The sequence below is a fragment of the Eurytemora carolleeae genome, unplaced genomic scaffold (assembly GCF_000591075.1).
Source record: "Eurytemora carolleeae unplaced genomic scaffold, Eaff_2.0 scaffold1132, whole genome shotgun sequence".
Taxonomy (NCBI): domain Eukaryota; kingdom Metazoa; phylum Arthropoda; class Copepoda; order Calanoida; family Temoridae; genus Eurytemora; species Eurytemora carolleeae.
Window position 1 is genome coordinate 80,913 of NW_019397017.1, and position 25,645 is coordinate 106,557.

At 31.9% G+C, this 25,645-nt stretch overlaps 1 protein-coding gene across 1 annotated transcript in view; it reads right to left on the minus strand.

Moving 5' to 3' along the window:
• Nucleotides 1–25,645, minus strand: part of LOC111711148 (fasciclin-2) — a gene marked incomplete at its 5' end in the record, with an annotated part of 30,483 nt that overhangs the window by 1,054 nt on the left and 3,784 nt on the right. The window contains 8 exons of the mRNA XM_023485417.1: nt 1,169–1,242; nt 7,669–7,758; nt 8,645–8,733; nt 12,120–12,239; nt 12,490–12,581; nt 15,668–15,711; nt 19,769–19,919; nt 23,116–23,246. Coding sequence (XP_023341185.1) covers nt 1,169–1,242; nt 7,669–7,758; nt 8,645–8,733; nt 12,120–12,239; nt 12,490–12,581; nt 15,668–15,711; nt 19,769–19,919; nt 23,116–23,246 — 791 coding nt within the window. The remainder of the gene's footprint in view (nt 1–1,168; nt 1,243–7,668; nt 7,759–8,644; nt 8,734–12,119; nt 12,240–12,489; nt 12,582–15,667; nt 15,712–19,768; nt 19,920–23,115; nt 23,247–25,645) is intronic.

Below are 25,645 nucleotides of genomic sequence, written 5' to 3' on the forward strand. Positions count from 1 at the left end.
CCCCCCCCCCCCTTTATATTTTCTGGTTTGTTACAATCTGGTTTACTCCCACACTTGGCTTTAAAGAAGGGATTATCTATTAGACAACTCAGAGTTAGGGCTGGACACGTTCTCACTTTTTTCTAGCCGTTTGTAAACGGTTAGTTCCAACCGATAAAATTTTCTTTTTCTGGTTGCTGTTTGTTTTGTTAACAGTATTTTTCGTTTTTTTAAGCTACCGTTAGTTAACGGCAGATATTTTAGAAATCGTTAACTGCGCCAGCCGTTAACTATTTTTTTATTTTTTTTAAGCTGGGAAAATTTGAAGACAACCTTTAAAAATATCAAAACAAGTGAAAAATAAAACATCAGTTATGCATAAAATTTACAAAAAACCTCCGTTTTGTTAATCAGAGTACGCGGAGTATACATTGGACTGGGTGTCGTTCCTAGAGATTTAACTAGAAACTTAAAGGGACTACGGGTGATATTTCCCGTTGGCCTCCATTTTAAGAGCTTTTTTACAATTGTACCCTAAAAACTGTGTCTGATCAAAAGTGTCCATGTTTTTAACTTTAAAAATAAATTATTTTCAATTGTGGTTTCTGTATAAAGATAAATTCAGAATATCTGTTGCAGAAACAATGAAGGAAGTTGTCAGAAATACTTTAGGAGCTGTAAACACGACGATGTCTTCCACAACCCATATTTTTAATCAGATAAAGGTTTAAAGGTTACCAAATGTTAGTAGGGTTAAGATTTTAGTAGTTTTCAGATTATTATGTTTTTAACGTTTTTTTAATTGGATACATCTTCAAATTCTATAAAAATATGTTTAAAAGCTATAATTTGGTATTAAATTTTATTCTTTTATTTTTATTTTAAACAATGTAGATAATCTGTAAGTAAATTAGTTGGTCACTTAGTAAAATAAGTGGAATTTACAATGATTAGGGGTGGAAGACACCGACAGGTATTGCAATTTCACTTATTATGAAAAACAAACGTTTTCCTGTAAAGTTGTGTGGCAAGTTTTTGTCATGATATCACCTAAGCAAAAAAAAGGAGCAATTGGCTTTTTTTTGAACTAAAAAGCAAAAATACAACTTTTTTAGTCATACTTGATATGGATTTAAATTCTAAAATATTTATATAAAACCCTAATTTACCTTATCAATAGAAAACTAACCTTTTTCACGACTTGATGCTCAAATGTTGGGGCAAATTCCACAGTCATATGTCCAGATTTAAAGTAGGAACCTCCTGATAAAATAAAATCGATTTTATAAGATAAAATTCTTCTATTTCAACTTTAAGCTCTTGCTTTATCTGTGAACATTTTCTCTTTGTTTACATTATAAATCAAAAACAGAAATGTTCGCGGATCTGATAATATTTTTTTGGATTTTTAAAATTTTATGCAAATCTAAATTTGTGGAGGCAAATTTTTGAAATTCAGATCATAAATGGTTTTTTCCTCGGGTCATGTGAGGTACCACAGAAAATTTGGTCCCAATCGGTTCAGCCGATTTTACGTTCAACCAAAGATTCAGACAAGCAAGATATATGTACATTTATAAGAAGGGAAAGTATGTAATTTATGCTAAATTACGGCTTTGTTTAGCTCCTTTGTTTTGATTTTATCCCCAGGTATGAAGTATAAAACTTATCTTGGTTGAATAATAGGGATTCAAAACTTTTTTTAAAAAGCACTTTAAAAAAGTATTAAACACGATTGGACAATTATCAACCAATCACTTAATGACATTTTTTGAAACAGCTAAAAATTAGCACAAAAATGGCAACCTCATAAAGAATTCGAGTTAAAAATATTATAGGTCTATAGTATTAAGTTGCAAATGAAAAAAGCTAAATAAATAAAGAATGTTGACAGAAATCAGATCCGATCTTCTGTAAAAAAGTAAAATTGAAAATATGTTCTGCTAGATCAGAATCCGGATCAATTTATGCAGAACGAATCCAGGATCCGGATCAATTTATACAGAACATATCCAGGATCCGGATCCATTTATGCAGAACATATCCAGGATCCGGATCCATTTATACAGAACATATGCAGGATCCAGATCCATTTATGCAGAACATATCCAGGATCCGGATCCATTTATACAGAACATATCCAGGATTCGGATCCATTTATGCAGAACATATCCAGGATCCGGATCCAGAACATATCCAGGATTCGGATCCATTAATGCAGAACATATCCAGGATTCGGATCCATTTATGCAGAACATATCCAGGATCCGGATCCATTTATGCAGAACATATCCAAGATCCGGATTCTTATCAAAATGGGATCCCATAAGAACTGGTTTATATCTCTTCCTCCTTCACCTTTACTAAAAAAGGTAAGTTTTCTTCCTCTTTCTGTCTTTTGAGTTCCAACTGAGGGAAAAGTATTTTTAATGTTACGGGGAAATTCTAAAAGAGTTTCTTATTTAATACCGGAACAAGTTGTCATCCTAATATCTACTAAAATGTTTAGTTTTGTTGTACTGTACTGATCTGTGTTTAGGGTTTCCAAATTTTTGATCAATATCTTTCGCGAAAATTTCGTTCCGGCAACGAAGAAGTGTACGAAAACGACGATTTTCGTTAAAAATTTTTCGAGACATTCTTTCAAAGTTTTTGTTCACAATCGTATTTTTTTTGCAAAAATTTAAAATTGTACTGACTTCTTTGACAAAATATTAAGAATTTTTGAATTTTCGTTAAACTTTTAGTTTAAGAACTGTTTAATTGAAGTTAAAGTTGCTAATTTAAGCATCCCTAACAAATAAAATAAAACTCTCAGAGATTATTCACCAAAGATACACATCACACATAATATCTCAGTCATTTTTAAATCACATGTTCAGTTGAACACCCTAAAATAGATGAACAGTATTTACACATTATTTGCACTTAGAGTTGAGATAGGGTAGTATGATACATGTCCTTAGTCCAACTTTTCAAGGCCTGCTCACTAACAAAAAATAAGACCTGTAACGTAAGTTACAGGGGAGGATTTTAAATAAGTTGAATAAAGCATGTCGAAAAAATGTTTGCCTTGTATCTTAATTGATAAAAAAAAATTAATTTGACTTTTTTGAAACACCGAACCTCGTTTGGCCGACCTCCACCCGATCAAATGCATTCCAAAAAAAAGTACCGACGATTCAACGTTCTAATGCAAACAGGGGGGAATACCCCCCTCACCCCCCCCCCCCCGTGCAATGTTATAAGAATTTTCATGTTGTCAATAAAGTCTCATCCTTTCTGCGTAACCCTGTATATTCAAGATTCAACACAAAACACTACAGGATACCCTTACTACATGTGAAAATAGAAATGCAAAATTTTCATACATACCAAAGACTTTGCTAATTAGCAAAGTCTTTGATACATACGATTTTAAACTAATATATTAAGAAATTATTATTTTCATGAGATTATCTATTAAATAATATGAAAATATGCGACACATTTTCCCTTGGGGTGGCCTCACCAGACTCTCCGTCAGAAATCCAACAATCTTCTTGACGCAAAAGGGAAAAAAATTTAATTTTTAACGAACGAAAATTGTACGAAAATTTCGCGAAAGCGAGATCAAAAATTTCGTCGAAAGTACATCAATAATTTTGCCAAAATTTTACCAAAATTTTGAATGAAATTCTTTCAGTTTTTTCGTTTATTTTCGCAAATTTCGTCCAACGAAAATATCTTTGGAAACCCTTTCTGTGCTGCACTGTACTACACTCTAGTATGCTGTATCTACTATACTCAATTATATGGTATTTACTTTATATACTGTACTATAGAGATGGGTATTGTTTTCATTAACAAATGGACTAGTTCAAACTGAACGATTATAATGAACGAATGATTTTATTGAACTAAGATTTTAGTCAAATGACAATTTAATTTTAATGAACAAACGATTTTCATGAACGACAGATTTTAATGAACAAACCAGTTTACTGAACGAACAGTTTTGCTGAACAAACGATTTCGCTGAATTATCAATTTTAAAATGAACAAAATAGAAGGAACATAAACTATGATTCAACTAATGGATGAAATGAACTAAATGGTTAGTTAACGAACTATGAATAGATGAATTAAAGAAAACCGAACGCCTCTTTTAACTGTACGGTACTGTTTGTAAATTGTTCTTAACTGTATTGTACTGTACTGTACTGTACTGTACTGTACTGTACTGTACTGTACTGTACTGTACTGTACTGTACTGTACTGTATTGTATTGTACTGGACACCAATCTTGTAGGAAATGATTACTAAGTTTAAACAAAGTTTCGCAATCTAATGAATTGCACACAAAAAAAGCACAAAGCAGAACTCCAGAGACTGCACAAATTGATTAGAGAGATTAAAACTTTTTCCGTTTTATTTGTTTATCTTTTTATTCAACCTGAAACAAAATGGAGGTATTTACATTTCTGAACATTGATAAAAACATTATTACGATCCTCTCATTTACTTTGAGACAAAACTGGGCCATTTTCCTAAAAACCCCTGCTTATGTAGAATTCCATGACTGAGTGGCTTTTTATGAGTATTCATATCGCTTTTAAAGCAGTAACTTCCGCAGGTATTTTCCCAAATTTCCAATTGTACAATTTCCCAGTCGGAAATCGCAGTGCTTGGCCCACTTGTCCATCCTAGCCACAGCGCTAGGTCGCTTTTGCAGCCTCAGAATTGGCCTAACCTAACCTTCGGGAATTGATGCAGGGAGTAAAGAATAAAAGGGAGATATATCTGACGCGGTTTGCCCTACCATATGATTATACATGCTTTGCATTCATTTGAATAAGAAATGTTTGTTTGATGTACATTTACTGCGTATACAATAACCTATTCTGAACATTTCATATACAAATGGAGTACCCGTCTGCAAAGCATGTGTAATCATATGGTAGGGCGAACCGCGTCAGTTATATCTCCCTTTTATTCTTTACTACCTGGGAAGATGCCACTTGGGAAACTGTCATTTTGGAAGTCACCCTTTAAAGGCTCTTTAACCTTCCCCTTGAAAAAATCTTTCTTTTTCTGGCTCCGTAGTTTCTGTTTAATATATTTACTCGTTTGACCGAACTTAATTCAATTTAGACAAAGGGAAAATCTTGATGCTCCAAAATATAAAATATACAAATAATAAATATTATTGTTAGAAAATAATAAAATATCTTCATATAAACTACAAATATACTGAACTAGACTGCCGGCAATATAGAAAGAAGATTTTTGACAAACTTTGAACAAGTTGCCCAAAATAATACAAATAGAACACTGGATGTCGTCTTTTCAAGAACTTGGGGTTTTTCGTTCACAATAACCCTGAGGCAGAAGCCCAAAAGAGTTACTTACGCTCTCTCTCTGTCTGTAATTCAACGCGGCATGCGCGTAACTCCTTTGGGCTTTTGACTCAGGGTTATTGTGAACAAAAAAAACTTAAATCATGTAAAGACGACATCTAGTGTTCTATCTGTAATGTTATTAATCTATGAATTTGGCAGGAATATGTTAAAATATTCCTATGCCCAACGAGGTTTCAGCACCTCTTCTAGCAACAGTTTAATTGTTTGAATGTTTCCTTTCAAGTGACCTTTTTTGCATCCTAATTGTAAAACGTAAAACTAACAAAAATAATTTAAAAGAACTTACTTGGATTAACATATTTTAATCCATTTTTACCGATTGAACGTTAATAGAAATTTCTGAAGTAAAAAAGGTCCAAATAGTATTATTAAATATATATATATATATATATAAAATATGAGAAAAGAAGTATTCAACACATGATTTGAGTTTTTATTGTATGGACATTATGTTTTTATGCTTTGCCACTTCATTTGAGTTTTTATTTTATCATCATATTTCATGCTTTGCACATATCATATATATTGGATTTATGTAAGAGAATCGAGCTTCATATGTAAAGATATAAGTTTTGTTTATTTCTTATTGTATTATTGTATTATTGTATTGCCATCTAGAAGTTTAATAAAAAACATGAATACATTCATTCATTTTATATTTGATTAGTAAAGTAAAAGCAAATTTATTCTTGAAACTTCTTCTTTATTTCTGAAATTTTTATTTTTGGAAACAAAGTGAAAATGTTCCAAGAATGAATTATTTAGAATTTAAATAAATTCTTTTACATAACTCTTTAGAATAAAAACATTCATGTTTTTAATGTAAAAATTATCACCTACAATACAAAAATAATAATCGATCGTAATCGTATTTTCCCCAGATCTTTATCCCAAGTAGCAACTTCCATAGTATTCAATTAGGCCTTTTGAGGCAACGCAGGCCGCAATGAGGTCCGAGCGCTGCGGCTAGGATGGACTAGAGATGTTTACGCATGCATGCATGTTGAGCAAACTTTTTGGAGGCTTTCAATGGTTCGATAATTTAGATAAGGCCTTTTGATTCCGTTCTTTCTTTCGATTCACAACGGCACCCTTAATTCCTTAGAATGAGCAAAAAAATGAAATTATATGCTTTCTCTTATTTTCAATTTCTAATTGCATTTTTTCCAAAAAAGTGAATTGAGGATTTTATGCTGCCCAAACAAGGAACATAATCTTCAGAATTAAACACTTTTTAAGTTGGACAAATGACACATTCTGTCCCATTAGCTCAGATGACAGCTACAGTCTTGTGAATCGGATATTACACTTATCAATTAAAGGTGTAAAGGAAACCGTTGTGAATCGGTCTGCAACTACGATTGCAGGACTAAACGAACTTATTGTGAATAGGAATAAAAAAGTTAGTTTGAGTTCTCTACTTCAAGGAAATTACTACTGATTAATCTTCTATATCGGATCGGAAGGATATCTCTTTTTCTTCATTTCATATTATTATATATTATTATAGGGTTTCCAGCGAAATGGAAAAATTGGTTCGCAAAAATTTCGCGAAACAGATAAACGCAAAATGTCCCTAAAAAAGCGAAATATTTCGTAGACATATATTTTGTTTGTTTCTCGCGAAATTCTGAATATTTTTCGCTTCCTTTCGCAAAAACGCATCTTTCGCTAAAAAGTATGCGAAATATGCAAGAACTTTTCGCGAAATTTCGCATTTTTCACAATAGCTTTCTTTGGCTGGAATCACCAGACCTATTAAACTAAAGTAAATTGCATGCACTCAAGATTTTAATCTTTTATGTATTAAATCATAACTCCTTATATAGAAGAACTTTGACAAGAACAAAAATGTTTTGAATTTTTAACACTTAGGAAAATATAGAATTCGATCACTCGCCACAAGTTCTAATTTCATAATTTTATAATATCTTTGCACCAAGACGTTGGATTTTGCAAACCATGAATTCTGTAATATCAAATAATCTAAGTTTAAAAGTTTACACCATCAAGTTGCAAAGATATAGGGACAAGAAAAATTGAGTTTGTGGCAAAGGCGCAATTTTTTTGCTTTTCTAATAATTGTGTGTAAAATCAAAACTAGATAAGCTTCGATGTCACAAAGTCGTACCATTAATGTTGCATAATTTAACCTTCTCTTGTCTAATTTGCAATTAAACTATTTTGTCAAAATTGGAATAAAATCTTTTAAAAAGGACCTTCTAATTATCCTTGAAATTTTGTTTATCTTTATTTTCCTTATTTTCGTGAATATTCCTTTATTTACCTTGATTTGTTGTCTGACACTCATAGAGTCCATCGTCTGTCCGTTTAACACTGTTAATTATTAGAGTTGATTCTTTCCACTCGGTTTCCCCTAGAATACAGTTAATTAGATATAATTAGGATACTTTTAACTCTCCACTCGGTTTCCTCTAGAATACACCTAGTTAGATATAATTAGGTTACTTTTAACTTTCCACTTGGTTTCCCCTAGAATACAGTTAGTTAGATATAATTCTAGGTTACTTTTAACTTTCCACTCGGTTTCCCCTAGAATACACCTAGTTAGATATAATTAGGTTACTTTTAACTTTACACTCGGTTTCCCCTAGAATACAGTTAGTTAGATAGTTCTAGTACTTTTAACTTTAAAATTGGTAATGTCTAATTGTAACAGTGACTAATGCTCCATCTTTTATTAGATATAAAATCAAAAATGTGAAGGGTCAATTGAAGTTGCACCCAGAGAGCCTTTAAACACATTTTTTCGCTCAGCATGTGAGAAGTTTAAACGGTTTTCCTTTTTTCTCATTTAACCTTTTTTGTCTACGGATGGTATTTTAATTAAAAAAGTAGAAGAAAGCAACTCTTGAAATTTAAAGATTTTATTAATTATAAACGCAAAATGGGATTAAATTCCAATTGAAAAAATAGAAAACACCCAGCTCTGGTTAGTCCAGGGTACTCTGCTAAGCTGGGAAAGAAATAGAAGAAATCTTTTTTTCACTTTTGTTCCACAAATCTTCAATAATCTTGCCTCCCTTCTCACTGGAATTTTGAGATCGCCTAATGATCGGTTTCACTTCGGTTTTGGGCAAAATGAAATGGTGTGTGAACATTGAAAAAAAAGCAATAATAATTCATGAAATATTAATGTGTGCATCGTCAAATAAACGATTTAGAATTAAATACTTTTAAAAAAGTGTAGATTAAATAGATTCGACTGTTCTGTAAGTGCATATTATTATGGATCACTATACCTTCAGTTGTGTATGGGGGAGCTTCAACAATAGCTTCAAGAACCATTATTCTAGGATCCCCGGGCTGTAGTCCATTCACATACGGTTCACTAGAAATAAATAGTAATAATGTGGATAAAGCAAATATGTATCTGCAATTTGAATGTTCTAGATCAAACTGTTATTCATGTATTTCTGAATAAATAAATGTGCCATCCTAAGTTCTGAGCCAGCTATTGATTCTGATTGAGCTACATAAAGCCCCAACAATCTCTTTCTTCTTCCCCCTACTTATTGGACGAAACACCTCAAATTGTATGATTTAAAAATTATATCATACAATTACATTCGGGTTTGCCATTAAAGACGGCCAAAGTTGGCTTGGCAAATCCCGTCATTAAAGTGTTAGTTTAAAGAATATATCTATGTAAAATTATGTACTTTAATGATAAATATATATATCTATCTATCTAACAAGTAATTTGAAATTTATGTTATTGATTTATTCCCATTTTATATTATCTATCCCTGTTAAGCACACTCAAATAAGTATGTAAAAGTAAGCGCCTGAGGTCGAATTTTAAGAATTTGAACCGCGTCTAAAATATGGTAACAAACCACTCAACCAATTATTATTCATCGTTATACATTGTTATACATTGTTATACATCGTTATACATCGTTATACATTGTTATACATTGTTATACATCGTTATACATCGTTATACATTGTTATAAATTAATTTCACAAAAATAAAGTGTTGCTATCATTTTCAGACTTGTAACACTTGTTAGTTACAAAATCTTGGACGATGTTTCTTATTTAAAGATTGAACACAGTCGACTTTGATTCTTCTGAGGCCGAATTTAAAGAATTTGAGCGGCGGCTTGAATTTAAGCCGCGGCTAAAATATGGTTGGTTCCACTTAAAATAATATTCAATGTTTCAAGATTTAAGCCGGCGCTCAATTGAAACAGGTTTTTGGCGGATTTTAGACGCGGCTCAAATTCATTAAATTCGGACACTGGAAAAGGAAACATTAAAATTCTGAAATATTACTAAAATATTCTATATTTTTAGCAAGTTTGGATTGAAATGGCAGCAGTTTAACATTCTTACTTGATCATACAATTCAATTTTACTTCAACTTTTCTAACTCCACAAACTCTTTAAAATGGAAACGAAAACTTATAAACGTGTTGTACAAAGATAATGCTCTTCTATCTTAAAGGGACTGTCATTTTAATTTCAAGAGGCCTTCTATTTCACACGGAGAATGCCTGATTCACAACGGTACCCTTTGAATCTTTATATAATTAATAGTGTTTAAACCATCGTCGTTTTTAAAACTTTAATAGTCTTTAATTCTGATAATTTCTTCCCAATATTTTATTAGATTAAAAGGAACTAAACAATCTTTTAATTAGCCGACGCACAAAAGAAATTGATTAGCTTAGTTCTCACTATTCATAAAATTTTGATGGTGTAAATCTCCTAAACTATAATTTAAAACTTAAACTATAATTTTTCATATTTTCAAATACAGGGTGTCCCAAAAAACATGGGAATTAAGTGACGAATTCGATATCTTCTTAGTTATGATTTAGCATAGTAATACCTAATTTCAAAAGCCATAATATTATTATGTCTGCTAGAGTTTATTTAATGAAAGGGTAAAAGACTGCAATTATGTGTCTATAATGTCTCCGCAAGATGAACAGTGATGACGGACAAGTTTACTCTGTTTGTATTCTGCAATTTTCTTGTTTAATTAAGTACAACCGTATGCCGTCAAAACATAAACAAACAAAATGTAAACATAGCAGACGAAACTCTTACAGATTACAGCTTTCTCAGTAGGTATCACTATACTAAATCAAGGAATTATTTAAAAAGACGATATCAAATTCGTCACTGAATTCCCATGTTTATTGGGACACCCTGTACCAAAATTTATTTCAAAGTATTTATTTAGTTTGAGAAGAGGAATAAAGATTTAAAGGTTTGAATTCTCTGAAAGTAAAGTTTGTTACAACAGAACACTTTTAAGATTAGTTTAGAACAGTAACCTTTACCTTCAACCCCTCATCCATTCATCTTATTCTTTATTCTTATTTTTTCATCGGATCCTTTCATACTATTCGTTCATCTTATTCTTTTTAACTTTATCTTCTTCTTACATCTAATACTTTCATCTTATTTTTCCATCGGTTCCTTTCATATTATTCGTTCATCATATTCTTGTATCTTAATCTTTCATGTTATCATTTCATCTTAATATCTTGCTTTATTTTTTCATCTTATTTTTTCATCTTTTCCTTTGGTCTTATTCTCTCGCTTTATTCTTTCATCTTATTATTTCGTCTTATTCTTTTTATTCTATTTTCTTACTTCTTATTCCTTAATCTTATTCTTTAGTCGTATTCATTCATATTATTCTTTCATCTTATTCTTTCATCTTATTCTTTAATCTTATTCTTTCATCTTTTTCTTTTATCTCATTCTTTCATCTTTTTCTTTCATCTTATTCTTTTACCTTATTCTTTCATCTTATTCTTTCATCTTATTTTTTCATCTTATTCATTTCTCTTATTTTTTCGTTATATTTTTTATTAAAATTTTTCATGTCTTTCTTACATCTTATTATCTTATTGTATTCTTTAATACTATTCTTTCATCTGGCATATTAATATTTCATCTTATTCTTTAGTCCTATTCTTTAATCTTATTCTTTAATTTTATTCTTTCACCTTATTCTTTCATCTTATTCTTTCATCGTATTCTTTCATTTTATTCTTTCATCTTATTCTTTCATCTTATTCTTTCATCTTATTTTTTCGTTTTATTTTTTTATTAAATTTTTTCATGTCTTTCTTACATCTTTTTATCTTATTTTATTCTTTAATATTATTCTTTCATCTTAATCTGGCATATTAATATTTCATCTTTTTCTTTAGTCCTATTCTTTAATCTTATTCTTTAATTTTATTCCTTCACTTTATTTTTTCATCTTATTCTTTCATTTTATTCTTTCATCTCTTATTCTTTCATTTTATTCTTTCATCTTATTCTTTAATCTTATTTTCATCTTATTATTTCATCTTATTCTTTCAGCTTATTAATTTCTCTTATTTTTCCGTTTTATTCTTTTATCAAATTTTTTCATGTCTTTTTTACATCATATTATCTTATCTTATTCTTTAATATTATTCTCATCTTAATCTGGCATCATAATATTTCATCTAATTTTTTCGTCCTATTCTTTCATCTTAATCTTTCATTTTATTCTTATATCTTTCTTTCTCTTATTCTTTTATCTTATTTTTCCATCTTATTATTTCATCTTATTCGTTCATCTCATTTATTCATCTTTTCTTTCATCTTTTTCTTTCATCTTATTATTTCATCTTATTATTCTTTCTTCTTATTTTTCATCTTATTCTTTCATCTTATTACTCTTAATCTAAACGTTTGAAAACAATAAAAAAAACTTACTTTTTTGACCATTTTCTCCAAACAATGTTAGGGAGAGGATGTCCAGATGCAATACATCTAAGTTCTGCTCTTTCATCTCCAACCTTGTACGTAGCATTGTACAATTCTTGTACACGAGGTCTACTCATTGTACATATCGTAATAAAAATTTTGCGTCGAAAAAAAAGTTTAAAATTACTTTTAAGATATAAGACACTGGATCTTTTCAAGGAAATTTTTTATAATTTCGGTGGATTTCTTACTAAGAAACTGAATGTATTGTTTTTGTTTTTGGGCTCATAGAAAATTTTGAAGATTTAAAATCTACAAACAAGTTGTACATTATGAAATCAAAAAGGGGGGTTTCACTAATGACTAATATGATATTTTCCTTATGATAACTTCAAACTTGAATGTGGATTCAATTCTACCAGCATTGTTTTCAGCAATACACTTGTACATTCCGCGATCTTTGCCGTACACCTGCAGTACATTAGTATTCGAGTAAAAAAAACTGACAGAAATTAGAAAATCAAAACAGAATTTCTAAAGTGTGATTACTGTTCAAATTTGTATTTCCATAAAATGTTAAGCCCTGAAGAGTTATGTAGATGGCAGGCTAACTAAATATAGCATATATACCGTCTTTATTAAAATGTAGACTAGATCCTCGTTACAAAAGATTGTGACTTTTTTTATTGTTTTCTTTTCAAAGGATTTTCTTTGCAATTTTTGAAAATACATTAATCAAAAAGTAAACAATGTTTTTCTCTAAATGAAAACCTCTCTTTGATGGCGTTCTAAAAATAGAAAATGCAACAAACATAGGGAGGACAGGAAAAATTAAAACATTTTTTTTAATAATTCTTTAGAAAAATAAAAACCTAAATTAACTAGGTATTGAAAGTACGTTAAAAAGTTAAGTTCCGATAAAAAAAAAAAAAACAGTTTTTAGTTTAACATTTTTAGTGATATTTCATTTTTAACATTCTGTTTTATACATTTTTGTTGAATTTGGGTTTTTGCCTTTTCTAGTATAAATCTGTAACAAATATTTTTTTTTTATATTTGTGGATTTTCAGAAATAGTAAAAGTTGGACAATCTTTTTGACCAGCCAGAAACCTTCCCTGGGGGCATGTAAGTTGGGACTTAATCGGTTCAGTAATTGGGCTTAATCGGTTCAGTAATTGGGCTTAATCGGTTCAGTAATTGGACTTAATCGGTTCAGTAATTGGGCTTAATCGGTTCAGCCGTTTTGACGTGTATAGGGTACGATTATAAGACAAGCCAATTATAGATACAGATATTTTGGTCAAAATGAAAGTGCACAATACAAAATTAAAATTTTATTTATACAGGGAGAATCACAAAACTGTGAAAAAGTAAGACGACTTCTACACATTAGAGCCAAGTTAGAATTTTAGATAACATGAGACACAGCAACTGGGAAATTTTTTCAAACCATTTTTAACATATTTAGCTATTTTTCGGCTACAATAATAAAACGTTTTGCGTATAATAAACTCGTTATAATGTGAACATACAAAAAAGCCAGGCTATGAAAAATTTTAGACGCAAAACCGGGTCGATTCAAGTTATTGGTCCAGAGCTGAAAACTTTTGAATGGTGGAAATCGAGATCAATGTTTGATCTCCTTTTTTCTTAATCTCAAGAATAAATGATGCTTTTTCTCCTCTCGTTATTAATCTTCAGATTAATTAATTTGAACCGATTTTTGGATATCCCATTCCATTTTCAGCTCTGAACACTTTTTTTCATACATATATTAGGATGTTTATTTAGTGTGGTCATATCAATCTTTGTTCGTTTGATGAAAAAAAATTTTTACCATAAAAAGTAAGCATAGTGAATTAAAAATATGGGATATCTCACAAAAAAACAATACTCTAAAGCTATTGTGCAATATGACGGTTTAGCTAGCTCATCCTTGATATTTTTTATCCTTTATTAAGATAGTATTTTTTATGTCAAATAGAGTCACGGGAAAGAAAGTATTTGGGGAAAAAATGGTTAAACTTTTTATTTCTGAAGATTCTTACATGTTTTCCTTAAGTAAAAATGCGCAAGCTACTTTTGTAAAGAAACCAAAATTTAAAAATAATCTTTTTTCAGACTTTAAACATTAATATCTAATTCATACTTGATTAGAATTTGAAAATAACTGTCAAAATTCACCAAAGTCATTAGAATAGAAAACAATAGAAAAGACATGCATAAGGATGTTATTTCAAGTCATGTTTGAAAAAAAAAAATTCTCAACAATACCACTTTTCTTAGCAACAATCAAAAATAAATTTGTTTCACATTTTATATCTTCAATTCTGTAAATTACGTTCATGCCTTTCTTGCATAAAACTCGCAATTTGATTATTTTACAGAAAACAATCTTTGTCGTAAATATGGCATGTCCCTCTTAAAATGGAATGTCATTTGAAATTACTTTAAGGTCCCTTTAAGATGAATTCTAGTCCTAACACTTCTCAAGGGAACCGTTAACCCTACAGTTAGCTATAGACAGGATAGAAACGAGAATACAAATTTATTACCTTCATTGTTTGTTGTTTCCATTCATGTGTTGTCTTTCGAATGGTTTCTATTGATACTTAAAATTTACTTTTAGAGCAGACAAATTTTATAACTATGTAAAATTTACTTTAAAAGCAGACAAACTTACAACTATGTAAAATTTACTTTTAGAGCAGCCAAACTTACAACTATGTAGAATTTACTTTTAGAGCAGCCAAATTTCATAACTATGTAAAATTTCGAGGATTTCTCTGTTTTAAAAGTGAATTTACAAAAGTTGTCACAAAAAATGTAGCCGTGTTGTTTTTTATTGGATACAAAATCAAACCATTAAACAAGCAAACAGACATTAAATTCCAAAATTATGCGTTCTACGGGCCACTGGGTTTACCTGATAGGCAGTTAAAATTACATGTTCTACGGGCCACGGGGTTTACCTGATAGGCTGTTAAAATTACACGTTCTAAGGGGCACGGGGTTTACCTGATAGGCTGTTAAAATTACAAGTTCTAAGGGGCACAGGGTTTACCTGATAGGCTGTTAAAATTACATGTTCTAAGGGCCACGGGGTTTACCTGATAGGCTGTTAAAATTACATGTTCTAAGGGGCACAGGGTTTACCTGATAGGCTGTTAACACGTTCTACTGTGCACGGGGTTTACCTGATAGGCTGTTAAAATTACACGTTCTACTGTGCACGGGGTTTACCTGATAGGCTGTTAAAATTACATGTTCTACTGTGCACGGGGTTTACCTGATAGGCTATTAAAATTACACGTTCTACTGTGCACGGGGTTTACCTGATGGGCTGTTAAAATTACACGTTCTACAGTGCACTGGGTTTACCTGATAGGCTGTTAAAATCACATGTTCTACGGGCCACAGGGTTTACCTGATAGGCTGTTAAAATTACATGTTCTACGGGCTACCTGATAGGCTGTTAAAATTACACATTCTACAGGTCACGGGGTTTACCTGATAGGCTGTTAAAATTACACGTTTTACGGTGCACGGGGTTTACCTGATAGGCTGTTAAAATTCCTTCATTTTCAGTTTGTTTCCAACCTAAATAAAAATCTTTCTGGGACGGAGCTTTAACATTATATAACTTGGGTACGGTCTCTTTATATTTGTACCTTTTACATTATTCTATTTTTGGCATTTAATATCTTCCATTAATCAACAAAAAAAAAAGTATTTTCAACATGATAAATTCAATATAATTTCTTCTTTTGAGATTTTCAGAAAGAGGATTAAAACTATGTACGGTACTTTCCCAAAGGATTTTTTAAGTGGAATATTTCCCAAGGGTATTTTCCCAAGTGGCAACTTCCTAAATGTGCAATTTCCAAAGCGCCATCCTAGCAGCAGCGCTCGGCCCCCATTGTAGGCTGCAGCCTACAATGGGGGCCGAGCGCCTAACATAGCAATTGGGAAGTTGCCGCTTTGGAAGTTACCACTGGGGAAATTGTCACTTTGGAAGTCGCCCCTGGGAAAATAAATTTGGAAAAGTACCTAATACTACGCAGGAAAGGGGGAATACTTTTACTTCATATTAATTAAATGGAATGTTCGGGAAAAATTAAAGGGGTAATAGGCGGATTCCTATTCAAAGAAACTGAGTGTTGGCTACAAACTCTGATTTTTCATGCCTTATATCTTTGCAACCCGATGTCGTTTGATATTTCATTAATTTTCTTAGATCAAATAGTCTACGTTTAAAATATCAAAGGTTTACGCCATCAGGTTGAATATACAAGGGATTAGAAAATTTGAGTTTGTGGCAAAATCTCAATTGCATTATTCCTGACCACGCCAAACGATAATCATGACTGATCCTTACATTTTTGCGCTGAAAACATGTTTTTATTGTTGGACAAGTTTTTGGGAAAGATAATTAATGCGCGGCATTCTGGATTAGTTGCGCTCAAGTGAAAAGAATAGAAACGTATCATTAATTAAAGATATCGTTTTTGTTACTTAAAATCCTCGAATTTCTGAGTAGGAATATTCACAAAAGTTACACTTGTGTTCTATAAAAAGTTATATCATAATACAAGGTGTCCCACAAAACATGACGGATAAAAGACGACTTCAGGGTCGTATTTGATCCAGAATATAATTAAATAACAAAAATCTGTTTCGTTACAAACAAAAATTATGATGACAAAAACCTCACAGAGAAATAAATATAAACTAAAACTATACTAAACTATACGCAGAAAAATATTAAGGAGAAATTAAACTGGAATACAAAAGCAAATATTAATCATATAAGACAAACATTAACAATAAATTAAACTAAATTGTAATATCTCCCCCCTCCCCTCTTCTACAAAAACAGAATGGATAAATGAAGAAAAAAAAGCTTGAAACAGAAAAATAGGTTTATATGAAAAAACTGAAAAAAGGGTTATAACTGGACAAATATTGACAACTAAAAAAATACCATCTGCATCAATTATTTATATTATATATGTAAATAAAGCAGTTTGTACATGATGTCCTACAATATATTAAAGTTAAAATACGACTTAAAGATTATCTTTGATCTCTCAAATAATCTGCGGTATTCATGTCGTTAACCTACCATACAATAATTGTTAAAGGGAGTGTTCGCGAAAAAAGAAAGGGAATACAGGCATACGGCGAAAAAAGCACTTTTGATCGCTACTAATCTTACGTAATAACGTAGCAACCGCCCTAATTGAGAAAATTGCAATCCACGACTCGGATCGTAAAAAAATCAATTTAATATAAAACAAATCATTCAGATATTACAACCTATAGTCATCGATTATTTTTTGACGCATTCGCATATCGTTGATATTTCAAAATATTTTGTATTTGTTTTATGCACTTAAAACGCCGATTAGTTTGTCCGCCAGGTGTCTTTGCTCTTGATGCTCTAAATGATTCCACGTGGCAGAGACACCTAGCGAAAAATATCATTGTTTTAAGTGCATTGTTTATAAATAAGTAAAAGAAATATTAAGAAAAATTTAACTATATACAAATGTGGCGAAAAATAAACGAAGACTACAGGTAGTAATATCTGAATGATTTGTTTGAAACTAAATTGATTTTTTTATGATCCAAGTTGTGGATTGCATGAGTCGTTTTAACTATTTTTTCCTTATCGACGCAACAGATAGATGTAAGATAAGTAGCGATCAACAGCGCTTATTTTTCGCCGTATGCCTATACCCCCTTTCATTTTTCGCGAACACTCCCTTTAAAACACCTAGTCCTACCCTTTCCAACAAGTATAATATACATTTTTTCCTTTTTCAAAATCACCGAAAAATAAGTAAGATTTCGTTCAGATTTAGATAATTTTTGTTTTATTTAATGAAATGAAATCTAAAAAAAATTCTCCCGTTATTTTAAAAGCTCAATAAGCAGGCCACATTTTAGATATTTAAGTATTATTGCTTTTTATTTTATTTTTTATTTTATTTTATTATCATTGTTCAAAAATGTTAAAGTAAGGTTGACGAATGAATGCCGCAAATTATCTCAAAATTTAAGGACGATCTTTAAACGGTCTCTCAACCGTCATGTTTCGTGGGATACCCTGTATTATCCAGCCTTACATATATTCATATATATAGAGAGATCTATTTCCCGTCAATATAAATACCTACATTCATCTAGTATTCAGTTATGTAAATCTAGGATACATAGCGTTAGCTAGGGTTGGAAAACTAGAAAAAGGTACACTTTTTAGGTCGGTTTTTTATTTCAACTTGTTAAATATAACCGAAAAGTGGAGAGTGTAAAAAATTTTGTACTAACACAATAAGACTTTAAAGTCCACTTAATCACCCTTGTTCCAACTGTCCGGTAGTGTCTTATCCGTGTTCCAACTGTCCGGTAGCGTCTAATCCTTGTTCCAACTGTCCGGCAGTGTCTAATCCTTGTTCCAACTGTCCGTTACTGTCTAATCCTTGTTCCAACAGTCCGGTAGTGTTTAATTCTTGTTCCAACTGTCCGGCAGTGTCTAATCCTTGTTCCAACTGTCCGTTAGTGTCTAATCCTTGTTCCAACTGTCCGTTACTGTCTAATCCTTGTTCCAACAGTCCGGTAGTGTTTAATTCTTGTTCCAACTGTCCGGCAGTGTCTAATCCTTGTTCCAACTGTCCGTTAGTGTCTAATCCTTGTTCCAACTGTCCGTTAGTGTCTAATCCTTGTTCCAACTGTCCGGTAGCATCTAATCCTTGTTTCAATTGTCCTGCATCGTCTAATCCTTGTTTCTACTGCCTGGTAGTGTCTAATCCTTGTTTCAACTGGCCGATAGCATAAAATCCTTGTTTCAACTGTCCGGTAGCATTTAATCCTTGTTTCAATTGTCCGGTATTGTCTAACTCTTGTCTCAACTGTCCTGTAGCGTATAATCCCTGTTTCCACTGTCAATTAGCATTTGATCCTTGTTTAAACTGTCAGGTAGCCTCTAATTCTTGTTTCAACTGTCCGTTAGCGTCTAATCCTTTTTTAAACTGTCGGGTCCTTGTTTCTACTGCACGGTACCATATAATCCTTGTTTCCACTGTCAAGTAGCATTTCATCCTTGTTTAAACTGTCCTGTAGCGTCTAATCCTATGTTTCAACTGTCAGGTAGTCTCTAATTCTTGTTTCAACTGTCTGTTAGCGTCTAATCCTTTTTTCAACTGTCAGGTAGCCTCGAATACTTTTTTCAACTGTCAGGTAGTCTCTAATTCTTGTTTCAACTGTCTGTTAGCGTCTAATCCTTGTTTCAACTGTCAGGTAGCCTCTAATCATTGTTTCAACTATCCAGTAGAGTCTAATCCTTGTTTCAACTGTCAGGCAGTGTTTAATCCTTGTTTCAACTGTCAGGTAACCTCTAATTCTTGTTTAAACTGTCAGGTAGTGTCTAATCCTTGTTTCAACTGCACAGTACGGAACAATTTTGTTGAGAAAAGTTTGCTGTAATGGGAAGATTACTTTTGTGGAAAGGGGGCGGGGGAAATTTTTGTGAAAGCGACCTCAACTGATCATCGTTTGCAGTAGAATCTTCTCCAATAGGCCCAACCCATGAGTATTGAGGTGCATTTATTTTTTGTGGAAAAAGGGGGATTTTTCGAAAGTCGTCTTTACTTACCATCCTTGGATGTAACATCTTCTCCATTAGGTCCAACCCATGAGTATCTAGGAGGAGGAGATCCAACTGCTCGACATTGGAAAACAGCTTTATCTTGTTCTATCCCAACCTGATCTCCAGGCTCTACTACCCAAACAGGGGGTTCCTCAACCTAGAGGATCAAAAGTTGTGTTTTTTTAATCTGTTAATGCCGGGCTCGGTCGGTTCAATTCTAAAATTGTAATTTAACTTAGATCATCGGATAAATCACTCCTTTCTTTGATAAATTATTTTAGATATAAATATTACTTTTAATACTGTTACTCCTTTCTTTAAACAATATAGATATTAATATTAATATTAATACTGTTACCCCTTTCTTTACACAACTATTTTACATATTAATATTATCATTAATATATTTATCAATGATAATATTCATAATGACCAAACAAAACTGCATTTTCAATTTGGGGGAGTAAAAAAGGAGTTTTATAAATCTAATAAAGGCATTTATCAGATATTAAAAGTTGTACTTCACAAATATATGTAAAATGTAGATTTGACTTAATACAACTTTTTAAATATCTCTTAGACATAATAAAAAAACTGATTTTTGCCAAAATTGCTATTTTCAACCTGATATTTTACTTTTTAGACCTTTTCAAACTATAAAAGATGTGAAATCAAATAGTTAAAAATATTTAAGTGTCATTGTTCAAAGACATACGGATTAGAAAATAAGATTCTGTATAAAGATGGTTGAGAAAAAAGAATAAGGTTTACAGTAGGTATCATATATGCATCAGGCATATTGTGAATGAAAGAATGATTAGAAAAAATATTATATATTTGATCTGAAGGGTAGAGTAATTTATCAATATTTATTGTTGAGTAGAGGGCTACAGAGTATTTTTATATTATACTTGGCAATTGGCATACATACAGGCAAAGAGAATAGAGTGAAATTAAGTCGAAATCATACAGTATTAGTGGGATGTACTGCGTATACTTTGTGAATATTTACATGAATTGTTTACTTTGAACTCCTTTTCAGGCTCAAAGGGACTGAACAAATTCATACCGAGGGATAACCTTACTTCTCTTCTATTCTAATGTCTGTTCTGTGCATACATTTTTTCATTTTTTCAATTGAAACTACTTCTACGTACGTACACCCTATAGTTTCTTAGGAATCTTTATTGAGTTAAATTAAAAACAATGTTTAGTATTTATATAATTAAAAGAGTATGTCGTAGATGGCTGTATGTATATAGACATATTTCTATCATCATCTATGTATTTCAAGAAAAGGAAAAACCCTTTATAAAATTTAGTGTTTAAAAAAACGAAAATTCTAGAATAAAAAGATTTATGTTTTCTGAAACCTAATGCGTTTAGAGATATCATAAACATGATACACAGTGCGTTGAAGGAAATTATAAATATAAAGTAAAGGAAATGAGATGTTTGCACAGCTACATTAGTATTATCTTATTTAACATAATGTTTGGTACAATTCTTTTTGCCAAAATTAATATGTGTGCATTTACTTAATTGTCCCAAAGGGGGGGGGGGGGTACTTAATCGTGGGAGGAGTGGTTATTTGAACAAGGATAATGATTAGGGTGCAGCAGGGAGAGGAAGGGGCTATAGGAAATGAAAAAAGACAATTAAAGATGTTTGGGTGTTTCGTTTCTTTGTAAATAAAGGATGCCGAAAATATTTAAGGGACCGTTCACTAAATCATGGGGATTCCTTGGAAAGTAGGGGAAACGTATTAAACTGTCAAATGTTTGAAATAAGTTAAATTTTGAAAAAAAGACAATTTTAAATTATTTTGAAAGAATTTAAAGATATCTACAATTAACTATTAGATACTACATTACAATTTGATTTAATATTTGAAAATAAAATAAAAAACATGACTATGACAAAAAACATCAAATAGTGTAAATGCAAAGTTGTATCATATCTTTGCACCGGAATTCTGAAGGATAAATCGACATTTTCTCATGCCACATTTGTCTTTGAAAAGTAAGACTAATGAATAGCTAATAGGCTATTTCGTTTACCCTCAAATTGACCAAATAAATGAACGGTCCCCTTAAAGAACCTAAGCAAAAACTTCAATTCAGCGTCTATTTAAAAAATGACATAACCAATTCACATTATCAGTCCCTCCAGATGGCAGCATGTACTGGCCCAGCTTGTACTGGCCTGCTAGATGGCAGCATGTACTGACCCAGCTTGTACCGGCTTGCTAGATGGCAGCATGTACTGACCCAGCTTGTACCGGCCTGCTAGATGGCAGCATGTACTGACCCAGCTTGTACCGGCCTGCTAGATGGCAGCATGTACTGACCCAGCTTGTACCGGCCTGGTAGATGGCAGCGTGTACTGACCCAGCTTGTACCTGCCTGTCAGATGGCATCGTGTACTGAACCACCTTGTACTGGCCTGCCAAATGGCAGAGTGTACTGACCCAGCTTTTACAGACCTGACAAACGCCCCTTTATCCTATGTTGGCCCAGTTAAGTTTGGCTAAGCTCAAGTTGCCAAATCTGCAAACAACTTTTACAGAGAAATCACAAATTTAAATAATTAATTGAAAAAATTGGATATCTCCTTCATTTATGATTAGACCAAGGTATAAGGGTACCGTTGTGAATCGAAAATTCCACTCTTTACAAAACATGATCATAACCTATAACCCTTTTCACTTTTGACGAGTAAAACTTTAAAAGATACTGATGTCTTTACATAACAACACTTTAAGAGTATAGAAGTTAAAGTACGTTAAAAATATACTTTTGAATAGATCTGAAATATGGATTTCAATATAAACATACACAAAATGTAAATAGAAATGCATTTTGAATGGAATAGATTTGATCTTATCTCTCTTTGACCTTGTAATGCCAAACAATTGTCATCCAAGGCACAAAACCCTTATGTGGACAAAACTCACAAAGGGGCGGATATTTTCCAGTATTATGAATTATTTATTCCCCCCCCCTAGAATTTCTTATCTGTGAATTTGGCCATTTTTATGAAAAGCTGGGGGGGGGGGGGGGGGGGGGGGAATTGCCAAAGCAATTGAGTCTTTGCCACAAGCTCTGTTCTAATCCCTATACCTTGAGCAACCCAATGTCGTAGATATTTCAAACGTTAGATATGTTAGATCAAATAATCTAAGCTTTAAATATACAAGGTTTACACCATCAAGTGGCAAATATATAGGAATTAGAAAATTTTTGTTTGTGGCAAAGACTCAACTTCTTTATCATTCAAAATCTTCCTTTTCCAAGGGGAGTGGGAGTGTTTGGACAAGAAAAGGGCTTTAATTGATATTTATCTAGTTTTACCTCAAGTTGAATATCTCGTTCTTCTAGCTCCCCCGTTTCTGGTACCCTGGCTCTACAGGTGTAAACCCCTCCGTCATCTTTCCTCACCCCTTGGACCACCAAACCGTCACTTTCTATCACAAATCTAGAACCTAGATACAATATGATTAGTCTTTTAAGAAACCCAGGAGTCATGACCAGAGGCGTTTTCAGGGGGCTGTGGAGCCTTCCCACCCCCCCTGAAAAAATCCTGAATAGGACCCTGGTCATGATCCTTCTTTCATCCCTCCAACTCTAGTGTCAATACTAAACATTAAACCTCTTGTATCTTGTATTATTAAATCATGTATTAGTGTCACACCGATACAGAGTAAGGAAAGAAAAATGAAACATTTCTTGGGGATTTCATTCCACTCTTTCTTTCTGTCAAAAACCGAGAACAAAGTTTCAGTCAGTTTACAAATGTGTTTTAAGAATCTTTGCATTTTCCTGATGAATGACTTATGAAATATCTATGTATTTAGCTGAAAAATTGAGATTTGTGAGGGTAGTGATTTGCGAAATTTTGCAGCAAAGACAATGAAGGAGGTTGTAAGAATTTAATACTATTCAGGAGAGAAAAACCGGAGAAATTGTTGGTCGTTGTTTCTATTTTACGAAATGAACCGGTTTCAATCTGGACTGGACCCTCTTTAAATGGAGGGTCATATGAATTATCTTCAACAGTCTCTTTAATTTCTATGATTAAATCAATGAAGTAAAGACTGGGTAAGCTGAATATTTTCCTAAAGAATATCTAAGAAAACTGCAGAAATTGGAGACATGTCGACTCCAGATATATTTGCTGGAAAATTTGGATTTTATAATCAAGAAATCTTCAAGTGCATTGTTGGTTTAAGAGATGTTTTTGAAGGAATGTTTTATCAAACCTGGATTATAATTTCTGGAGAAATATTTTCCTTCGATTTTTTTCAACCTGAATTTAGGAAGAAAGTTGATAAGATAAGTTGTATAATACCAAAAACAGAATTTACAGTGAAACTATACAATTGGTTTCGTTTCTGACAGTGAGAACCAGAAAACGGAATAGGAAGACGACTTTCAGGCTCAAGTTATAATTTTAAATTGTCCAATGTTCATTGAGACACAGCAATATTGCTTTTAAAGGGAGTGTTCGCGAAAAATGAAAGGGGGTATAGGCTTAATGCGATAAAAAAGCGCTTTTGATCGCTACTAATCTTACTTCTAGCTGTTGCGTCTATAAGGAGAAAATTGTTAAAAACGACAAATACCGAAGAACGTCCATACAGATTCAGAAAGATGCAACATACGACTTAGACCGTAAAAAATCTATTTAATTTCAAACAAATCATTCAGATATTACAACCTACAGTCATCAATTATCTTTCGCCACATTTGTATATAGTTGATTTTTCATAATATGTTTTAATTGTTATGATCTGAGAGTTACTTATAAAAACATTTATTCCTGTTTCGAGGATTTTTGGTAATGAAGACGACATTTTAATATTTTCCAGGAATGTTCGAAAACAAGTTGTAAGCTAAATATTATTTTAAAAAATAAAATCAAAACATATTATGAAAAATCAACTATATACAAATGTGGCGAAAGATAATCGATGACTATAGGTTGTAATATCTGAATGATTTGTTTGAAATCAAATAGATTTTTTTACGATCTAAGTCGTATGTTGCATCTTTCTGAATTTGTATGGACATATATACGTTCTTCGGTATTAGTCGTTTTTAACAATTTTCTCCTTATAGACGCAACAGCTAGAAGTAAGATTAGTAGCGATCAAAAGTGCTTTTTTTATTGCATAAAGCCATACACCCCCTTTCATTTTTCGCGAACACTCCCTTTAAGCTACTATAGTAAAACTTTTTGTGTTGTAACAATATCAATTGCGTTCAAATATTGGTTTAATATCGTCTTCCTATTCCATGTTTGTTCGTTTCGTTCGTTTCGTTCGTTCGTTCCATGTTCGTTCGTTTCGTTTATCAAACAGTATTTGTTATCAAATTTATTGAGTTAGGAATAAAGCATAAAAATAATTGTTGCAACTTCTTAAAACTTAGTTTTTTTGACTTTTTGACTTCTAAATCAAATCTAAATATTAGAAAGGAACTGCATATGTTGCCTACTTTAGTAAATTTTGTAGAAAGAAATTGAAGATATTTGTAATGTGCATTCATAAATGGATTTGTAGTGTACATCCAGAAATTTTGTAGAAAGAAACTGCAGCTGTATGTAGTCTAAATTCATCTTTTAATCACGTCAACAAGTTGGATCCGGTTCTTTAAAAAAAAAAGATAGATAGATAGATAGATAGATAGATAGATAGATAGATAGATAGATAGATAGATAGATAGATAGATAGATAGATCGAATATACAGAGCGTCCCATATCATATTAGATTATCTTCAAGTTTCAACGCCAAAATAAACCCATAATGCTAGAAAAACCTCGCATTTTCCACAATAAAATTCTTATATTAGCCTTATTTAAATTTTCAAAATGATTCATTC